The sequence below is a fragment of the Ipomoea nil genome, unplaced genomic scaffold, assembly GCF_001879475.1.
Source record: "Ipomoea nil cultivar Tokyo-kokei standard unplaced genomic scaffold, Asagao_1.1 scaffold1617, whole genome shotgun sequence".
Taxonomy (NCBI): Eukaryota; Viridiplantae; Streptophyta; class Magnoliopsida; order Solanales; family Convolvulaceae; genus Ipomoea; species Ipomoea nil.
In genome coordinates, this window is record NW_017618045.1 from 1,334,546 (window position 1) to 1,343,589 (window position 9,044).

General features: G+C 37.1%; 2 protein-coding genes across 2 annotated transcripts; one reads left to right on the forward strand and one right to left on the reverse strand.

The window, feature by feature from the left end:
- Positions 1 to 2,873: 2,873 nt before the first annotated feature.
- On the forward strand, positions 2,874 to 4,752 carry LOC109191172. Its single transcript, XM_019341755.1, has 3 exons — positions 2,874 to 3,093; positions 3,257 to 3,323; positions 3,516 to 4,752. The coding sequence occupies exons 1-3, from the start codon at positions 3,016 to 3,018 to the stop codon at positions 4,403 to 4,405; spliced, it is 1,035 nt and encodes a 344-aa protein (XP_019197300.1). The 5' UTR covers positions 2,874 to 3,015; the 3' UTR covers positions 4,406 to 4,752.
- Positions 4,753 to 6,119: 1,367 nt separating this feature from the next.
- On the reverse strand, positions 6,120 to 8,425 carry LOC109191098 (formin-like protein 8). The gene is made up of 2 exons (XM_019341668.1): positions 7,635 to 8,425; positions 6,120 to 7,526 (listed from the first exon to the last, which is right to left on the reverse strand). The coding sequence occupies exons 1-2, from the start codon at positions 8,423 to 8,425 to the stop codon at positions 6,233 to 6,235; spliced, it is 2,085 nt and encodes a 694-aa protein (XP_019197213.1). The 3' UTR covers positions 6,120 to 6,232.
- Between the last annotated feature and the right edge of the window lie 619 nt (positions 8,426 to 9,044).

A 9,044-nucleotide genomic window follows, 5' to 3' on the forward strand; every position in this document is an offset into this window, starting at 1 on the left:
CATCTACTAGCCCAAAACTAATTTACGCTATAAATTTAAAGTATAAAATATAAAATTACAAAACATATGAGTATGCCGCATGCATGTAGCTAAACATATTATATTTGTTTCCAAAAAAAAACATATTATATTTTGTTTAAAACATATATAACATATTATATTCTGTTTAATTACTACAAAACATATATGTATGCACTATGCAAATTTAATTTGTTAATTATATTCTGTTTAAAATTTACAGTTTATCTTTTATTTTGTACTTTAAATTTTAAGATTATGTTTGGACTTTGGAGTGTGGACATTGCAACTTTGGGTATATGATTTTGAAATTCTTATATGATCGACTATTTTAACTAGTAATGTGTTTTTAGTGTTTAAAATTTTGAGTTTAGACTAAATTTTTAAAGAAATTTCAGCATGTTAGGTAATTAAGTTCGGTTAAAAATAACCGACCGAAACCGACCGAAATTTTCGGTTTTCGATCGGTTCGGTTATGAAATGTCCGTCGGTTATTTCGATCGGTTATGCGAAGGTCATGAATTTTTCGATTATTTCGGTTATTAACCGAAAATCGACCGAAACCGACTGATGCTCACCCCTATTTACAATAACCACTACTATCTAGCAGCCAATACAGGAACCTTGTTTATCCTAGGTACATCAACATAGGAACCTTGTTGAATGCATAGCTAAAACCAATACAACTATATCCTAATACCATTCCCCTATCCAGTATTGCTACTTTGGCCATCAACCTTAGCACAAGCTTTTAGCATCATTTTCAGCCTTGCAATCTCTTCTTCAATTCATTTCGATTGACCCTACTCAATAGCCCAAAAATAATTGTCCTCGACCTTGCGCACATATGAGGATTATACCATCTAGCAAAACCACAAAGTTCTTCCCCAGTCCTCACATACAATTCCAAAATTGAATCAAAATTTCTAAAAAAAAAAAAACTTTCTTTATTTTTGTTTACTAAAAACAATAACACAAAATAAAATAAAAAAACTCACATTTTAGTTTGCACACTTCCAATAACTTCCACTCGAATTATCATTCGTCCAAGATGCTTGTAGAGTCAATTGCTAGTCACATTAACAATTTAGAATAGTAATCAACTCACTATATGTGTATTCTCGCCTCCTTGAAGATGGAGGAAAGAACAAATATTTTGCCTTGTTGGATAACAATTCTTAGAGGTTAAGAGAGAATAGCAAATATGAATTTTAGCGTTCATTTAGGTTTTATCAGCATATATACTCGTCTTTGTGAGGAAGAAGGCACGCATACTATGAAAAGATAACAATACCCTTAAATGCAAGAAACTTAATTGATTCCTACTCAATTTAAGCCATATTAGTTGTCTGTATTAGGACCTGTGTCAGGCACAAACACAAACAGAGAATATAAAAACAAATAAAATGCAGAAAAATAAAGGAAACATGGACACACAATATGATTACATATATAGTTCAGAGCAACTTCTTCCTACGTCTGCGGCGTCACTCAAAAGTGAAACCCAACTCCACTAGATGCACACAAAAGATTACACTCAACTGTATTTATTTTACATACAACTATGACCTAATCAATCACACCACACTCAAGCTTCCACATCTCCTGAGTTGGTAAGAATCTTGGAATCAACGTTCCAGCAAGTCTTCACTTTTCTAACCCACGGAGAGACTCCACGAATCAAAGAGTATCAGCCTGGTTCCTTTATTTTTCTACATTTTATTTGTTTTTATATTTTTTGTTCGTGTCTGTACACAAATCTTAATATAGATAATTATAATCTGGCTAAAATTGAATAGGAACCAATTAAGTTTCTTGCATTAAAGACTCACGATTTTAAATGTTATAACCGTAATCATTAAAATAATAGATAATTAATATTTATGTATATTTAGGAACAAATATTTACAAATGTAGCCGATTTTTGGAAAAATGGTCAAATAAGCCCTCGAACTTTAGTTGAAAAATCAATTAGCCCCCTAAACTTTTTAAAGGTGCAAAATTACATCCATCAACAATTCATTTTGATGCAATGAAGTCCAAAAATAGGTAAGTGACATGCTATCACATGTCATTAGGAATCCGGCCACCCTCCGACAAAAATTTCAGGCAAAAAAAGTGACCAGTGACCGACTGTCGCCTTCTCCGGCGAGAAGGCGACCCAAACCAAGGTCGCCTTCTCGCCGGAGAAGGCAACCTTGGTTTTTCTCCATGACCACCGGTCGCGGGTCACCTTTTTTGCCTGAAGTTTTTGTTGGAGGGTGGTCGGATTCCTAATGACCTGTGATAGCATGTCATTTACCTATTTTTGAACTTCATTGCATCAAAATGAATTGTTGATGGGTGTAATTGCACCTTTAAAAGGTTGATGAGACTAATTGACTTTTCAGCTAAAATTCGAGGGCCTATTTGACAATTTTTTTGAATTTTTTATATTTATACATTTCTTCTATGTATCATTTTAACAATATTTTTTAAAATAGTTATTTTTCATTTTCTATTTCACAGTTTCTTGAGTAATACTGTACATAATACTCCCAATTTCTATGAGCATTGCCCCTAGAATCATTGTACTACACTGTCGCATTTAGTTATGACATCTAGCGATAAAAGAACCGCTATACTAAGCCCCACACTAATCAAGCTAGATAAAGAACGACTATTCTTATATCAATATAATTACGACACTTGATAAAAGTTTTACTAATTATTAATAGGAAGGTCATATATTATTTTCTATCTTCCGTTTCCAAATTTCCATGCTGTCATGGAAAAAATATCAGCAGGTGGGCCAGGTGTAAATATATGGTAAAACGAAGGGCAAAATCGCAATATATACTCACCTAGTTAAAGGCTTCGTTTTTGAGCCAGTTCCGTTATCCCCCACCTCTCTCTCTAAATCGGGCATTGTTTTTATCTCGCAATATTTTGAGTTCTAAATCCGATCAAATTAGGGTTTTTCCATCGATTCACCGAGTCGACTCAGTTGTGGCAGCCATGTTTTCCGATTCAATCGCCAATGCTTTGGTCCCCATTGCTTCTGCTAGCCCCAACGATTTTTCCAAGAAAAAGAGGGTAGTTTATATTTCTTTGTCTACGCTGATAGTTATTTAGTGCGTATTTTTGGTCTATTTACATTTCCAATGTGATTAAGTCAATTCTTGTTTTTTTTTTTTTTTTTTTTTTTTTTTTTTTTTTTTTTTGTAAACCGTACATTTTTCTTTTTGAAAAATTTCAGAGTAATCGTTTGGCAAAATTGAAGCAGAGCAAGCTTGATGCTCGTCGCGAGCAGTGGCTATCTCAAGGTTTGTCAAGAATCTTTCTTCTTCATTTGAATGTATACAAGTTTCTATTATATTTTCAGGCATTAAGAAATTAGTTATTGTGTTATATAGTTTCAATTATTGTTAATTCATTGGTTTTGTATCTGTTTGGTGTTTATTTTTATTTTAATTGAGTTCCTTTTCCTTTCTTTTTGTGATCGGGTCTTTCTATAGTGAAGAACAAAGGTCCTAAAGAGGAGCTGAATGGTGGTGGGGAGACTCATGGTAGTAGGGTGGAAGTTGTGAATGAGAGGGTCCAATCAATCGGGAAGTTAGAGTTAAAGACTAGGGTGGGGGAATATAATGATGGATTGGTGCGCGATTGCAGCGACTTGGATTCACCTGCTAACAGCCCCACTAGCTATACCAGTAGCATCATGGGAGGAAATGATTCCGGGACTAACTTCACTGGAAGCAGCAGCCGGAGTAGCAGCAGCAGCAGTGGTGGCGGAGGGTGTTGTTCAGGGAGCATGAGTGAAGATGAGGAAGGGGATGATGGGTGCTTGGATGATTGGGAGGCTGTTGCTGATGCTTTGGCTGCCACAGATGAGAAGCAGGAGCAGCATAACCCTAGTCTGGATTCAACAGCACCGGAAAATTATAATGTTGTGCAATCAATATCTCAGACAGAGTTCTCGGGCCAGCTAGTTTCGAATGTTGAAAAGAGTGGTGGATTGACACCCAGACATCATGTGAATTACCAAGCATGGAGGGCTGATGATGCATTTCGCCCTCACAATCTTCCCAGTTTGCCCAAACAGTATAGCTTCCCATTGAATTCAGATCGGCATATTTCTGGAGGGTCAGTATGGCTTCAAAAGAATTTATCAGTACCCACTTCTTGTCCAATATGCATTGAAGATTTGGATTTGACAGATACAAGTTTTATCCCTTGTTCATGCGGGTTTAAACTCTGCCTCTTCTGTCACAAGAGGATTCTTGAGGAGGATGGGCGCTGTCCTGGTTGCAGGAAACAGTATGACCGTAACCCTATCGAGGGAGAGGCAGTTGTGGATGGAGGCAGCCTTAAATCTCAATTGGCTCGTTCTTTTAGCATGATATAGAAGTCCTAAAGAAGAGTCTTCTCCGTGAATATGTATGTTGGATATCTTTTTCTCTGTAGCTGAGTCGTTCTTACTTGTTTTAGACTCTTGACACTTTCATACTAGTATTAAATGTTGATATAGGAACACGATTCTGAAAGCTTAGAGGGAATTATTCTTGTTGGTTCATATTTGGGGTGCCTGTGCAGATATAGTAAACTCTTATGTGAATTAGAGGTAAGGAGGTATAGAAATTGAGTACATTGAATTTGATTACAAGGAAATTGCCCTTGTTGCCCTTGGCACTTTGTTGCCTGACTATCAAATTTTGAATCAATTATTAAGGTGGTTGATTGTTTTGTATTTTATAATTTCTCTTGGATCTAATTTCATAGATAATGGATGTTAAAATTGTTTTAACTATAGTCTATGTTTTGCCCGTGTACATATATACTTCCCTTTCACCTTAAAATGAAATATATAAAAGAAGATGACACTGCATTAACAATTATTGTGTTTTTTGCTTGCTTTTGGGCATGAAGTACATTGTGTGGCTTCAATGAAGTACCAAGAAAAAAAAGAATCTTATATATAGAAAAGTGAACAGATTTGTGGGGGACATACAAGAAACACACCTAGTCAACTTATTGTGCAACCATCATCTTTATAATATTGCTTGATTTCTTTTATGTCTATAAATTGGCAACCACCACCCTAAAACAACACTGATGATTTGTAACACTAAACTAGTGACCTTAATATTTTTTTTTCTTGTTTTGATTTTTTTTAAAAAAAAAAAATTCTGAGTAGACCATAGAAATTCATCTTTGTGGCTGTATGGCCAAAATTTGAACACTTCTAGTGTAAAATATCATTATTTTTTCGGCTTGCATGCACAGAAAGGGCTTTACATTGCTACTGTATTTGATTCCCTAACCGTTATTCCTACTTGTTTATCTCTCATTTCTAGATTCGCTTCCATTCTCCCTTTCCTTAATATTCATGATGATCTGTATCTTAAAAGGAATTCTTCAGTTTTATGTAGTCAGATTTGCTTGATCGGCTGTTTTATTTATTTATTTATTTTTTAATAACATAGTAAGAGTTTCATTCAATGGCAATTATGTCTTGACACCATTCCCTTGCATAGGGATGCCAATTTTAATCCCACTTGTGGGTATTCTATTGCATTTGAATATTTGATCCACACAGGCAGTGGCTTGGTATCAGAAGAATGTCTTCTCCTTATGGCATAACTGCCTTTTATATGAATCCTATATCAACCCTGACTCCCCAAGTTTAACTATGCCTGCCCTTTAATTTAAACTGGACAAGGACTACCCAGCGATTTGTGTTCAACTGCTCCTTTGTGTGCCACACCCAATAGAACTGTTTTTTTTTTTTTTTTTTTTTTTTTTTTTGGGGGGGGTGTACCCAGGGTTTCACCGTCGGACACAGTGACTAATTTTCTTGCTGAATTGTAGGCACCTCTATTGGGTGGGACAGCTGAGAATTCAGCTCATACATAGATTCAGTAATTGTTAGTACTAAGGTGGAAGGTTTATGATAAAAGTAAAGTTTTAGCTTAGGTCAGAAAACTTGGATCCATGTCACAGATGATATTAAATGAGAGGGTTGAACCAACAGGTGATGCCTTAGTCCTTAGATAAGGAGCTTGAGCTTTCTTTGCTCAATGCACACTTCAGCCAAAGAATAGTGTTCAAAATTTTGCATGGGGTGATGTTCAAAATTTGAATTTATTATATCAACTTACAATGATTGGAAGTCAGAACTACACAGACTTTCTATTTCCACTATCTTAATCAAATTCTACATGAGCATGATTGTTCATCTGAAGTCATCATCTGATTCACAGGATAATGTTCCTTGATTTTTTGGTGTGAAAAATGCATCCAAGTTTTTGAACATCATGGGGGTTCCCAGTCTAGGAGACAATGGTGGGGAAGATTCAGCGCCCGCCACCTTCTTCCTCTGCAATTTCTTAGTGATATCAACACAAACAGTATCAACCGTTTCCAGAAAGTCCTTCACAATAATAAACAGTTGAAGTGGCGATTGCATTTCTTTATCCTTTGAAGATCCTGCTTGGTAATATTCTGTTGTTCTCTTCACCAGCTCCATTACTCTTCTTTGTTCTTCTCTCACAACTTTAAGCTCCTCGTTGCTTTCCTCCACAAACTGTTTCATCACCTGCATGAATTCTGTTCTTTCGCCATCTCTGCAGTGTGTCAGAAGCTCGCAGATGTCATTGACCCGGACTTCTATGGTGGAAAATGTAGTCATGAAAGTATTGTAGTCAATGGCTGCAGCTTTCTTTACATTCAAGAATTCAGTGCTCAGACTTTTCAATGCTGGCAGTCCTAGTGCCAGGTACTCCCAGTCTCTACTTGAGTTCTGTTCATCTGTGTTGTTGCCCGTTTGGTCATGTCCACTAACCGTAATTTTCTGATTGGTACAGCAACGCTCACCCTCTGATCGAATCACTTGCTCAATAACAAAGTGAAGTAGAGTTATCTTCCCATCATTGCTCTTCACATAGGAAAGTTTCCTGAGGGAGTTAAGGTTGAACCCTTGAGCATTTCCTCTAGCAGTCCCTGCATTCATTCGGTTACCAGCCTTGAGAATGGCTTCCAGAAGCTTCAAGAAAATTCCACGGCTTTTTAATTCTTTACAGGCCAGTTCAAGCGTTTGCAAAGTCTCCTTGAGGCCAAGAATCTCTGGATCGTAGTTGGACCTGAACAGCATGGCATTGAAGCGGGTAAAAGCAGAGGGGACTGCTTTCAAGATGTGGTAGAGAAAAGACTCGGCATCAGCAAGCTTGGATGGGTCGCCATGGAATTGGAGTATTTTCACTGTTTCTTCTTCTGTCGGGCAAATCTTGGTGAGTTTCTCAAGGGTATCAGCACAGAGTCCTTTTCCTTCATGTAGGGCATCAAGGATTTCTTCGCGTGAGATTGCAAGAGACTTGATTACAATTGCTGTATTTTGTGATTTCCGAGGATCAAGAATGAAGATTTTAGAAGGTGGAGGCTTTGCACCACCTGAGCTTGTTCCTTGAGGGGATTTCTGAGAATCAGTGCCATTGTACCCAAAGAGAGCTTCCATAAGTTTATCATCAAATCTGATATATAGGCATAGAAGTTAAGAAATAATATACTAAAACAACTGTTTGTTTTCCACGCGAATGATCAAAAAGGATTGATAAATCTTTATTGAAATAAGCACATACCGGAAAGATCCACTGTTAATGTCATTCCATACCAATGAATGATCAGCATTAGTAATAACCTTATCCCAATGCAGTGGCTTCAGTTTGATCTGGATTTCACAGTTTTGTGTTGCGTTTCCTTCTGTTGAAGCTTGTTCTTTACCATGGTTGCTTCCTTTTTCTCCAGGTGGCTTCAAGGACAGGGGCAGAGGAGGTGGAGCGGAAGGCTTTGTTCTCCCTGGCATTGCTGGAGGTTTGGCAATTCTTTTTGGCGGAGAAAGAGGTGGCGTTGGGGGTGGAGGTGGTGGCGGAGGTGGTGGTGGTGGTGGTGGCGGTGGCTGGGGAAGAACATTCTTGACACGCGAAGGTGACTCCTCTAAAGCCTTTTCTTCTTTTGCAAAGTCCAAATTGGTTTGATGTTGAAGTAATGGGGCTTCTTGAATGTGCTTAGGAACACTTGTTGGCTTCTCTCCTCTACCATCTACCCTCTTCTCCTCTTCTTCTTCTTCTTCCATGGGATTCACCCATATCTTTGAAAAACAGCTCGTAACCTGTCCATTATCGAACCGTCTCAAGTAAATAAAATCCAACCCATTATCATCCACAATAACCCCTTTCACACCAACTCCCCTGAACTCTTGGAGAGTCACCGAACCAGAATTTTCTCGACGAAAACTTGACCCCAACATATTCTTTCTGCGGTGCCGAGCCATCATGAATCTATAGAAAAACCAGAAACATATTCCCGCCAGAATCACAGTACCTGTAGCAGCAGATGCAACGGCCACAACAACTGCTCTGTTTGCTTTCATTTTCACCTCCTAAATCTTACAACTACCTGTTAATTAAAACTCAGAAAATTTTGTTGTTTAGCTGTGATTGATAGGGAGAAACCTTGAGTGAACCAACCTATGGGGATTTAAGAATTTGAAGGGCAAGTAGTTGATGTTAGTTGGAAGTTTTAAAATGTTGGGGCTCCTGCTTTTATTAGAGGAAATCACATCACTTTTTATTGGTTGGTTTCTTGTAATTATTGTGAATTAAAGAAACCATGCTGCTCTGTTTTCCTGTTGTTTAGATACAATCAATACTCCATAGGCTGCTATTATAGCATTCATAATTTACAATGTTATTGCACACTTATGCAGTAGTGACCACTATTAGCTGTTTGATTAATTACCTTTTTATTACAGCTTAGTGCTCTAAAACACCAAAATTCAAAAAGCTGCTCATAACAATTTTTTCGATTAGGTTTTTGAAAAAAGTCATTATATATGTAATCAGTTAACAGTTAATTTACCAAACATCTTTTTATAATCAGCTAATGCTATCAGCTAACAGTTATTTACCAAATCAGTTATTTATCAACTAGTTAAATTCACTAACCCAATCAGTTAACAGCTATCAGCTAACAGTTATTTACCAAACACT

Coding starts and splice junctions, on each gene's coding strand:
- LOC109191172 (XM_019341755.1), top strand. CDS start 3,016: ATGTTTTCCGATTCAATCGCCAATGCTTTGGTCCCCATTGCTTCTGCT. Junction 3,094..3,256: donor ATTTTTCCAAGAAAAAGAGG/GTAGTTTATATT, acceptor GAAAAATTTCAG/AGTAATCGTTTGGCAAAATT. Junction 3,324..3,515: donor CGAGCAGTGGCTATCTCAAG/GTTTGTCAAGAA, acceptor GTCTTTCTATAG/TGAAGAACAAAGGTCCTAAA.
- LOC109191098 (XM_019341668.1), bottom strand. CDS start 8,425: ATGAAAGCAAACAGAGCAGTTGTTGTGGCCGTTGCATCTGCTGCTACA. Junction 7,527..7,634: donor ATTAACAGTGGATCTTTCCG/GTATGTGCTTAT, acceptor CCTATATATCAG/ATTTGATGATAAACTTATGG.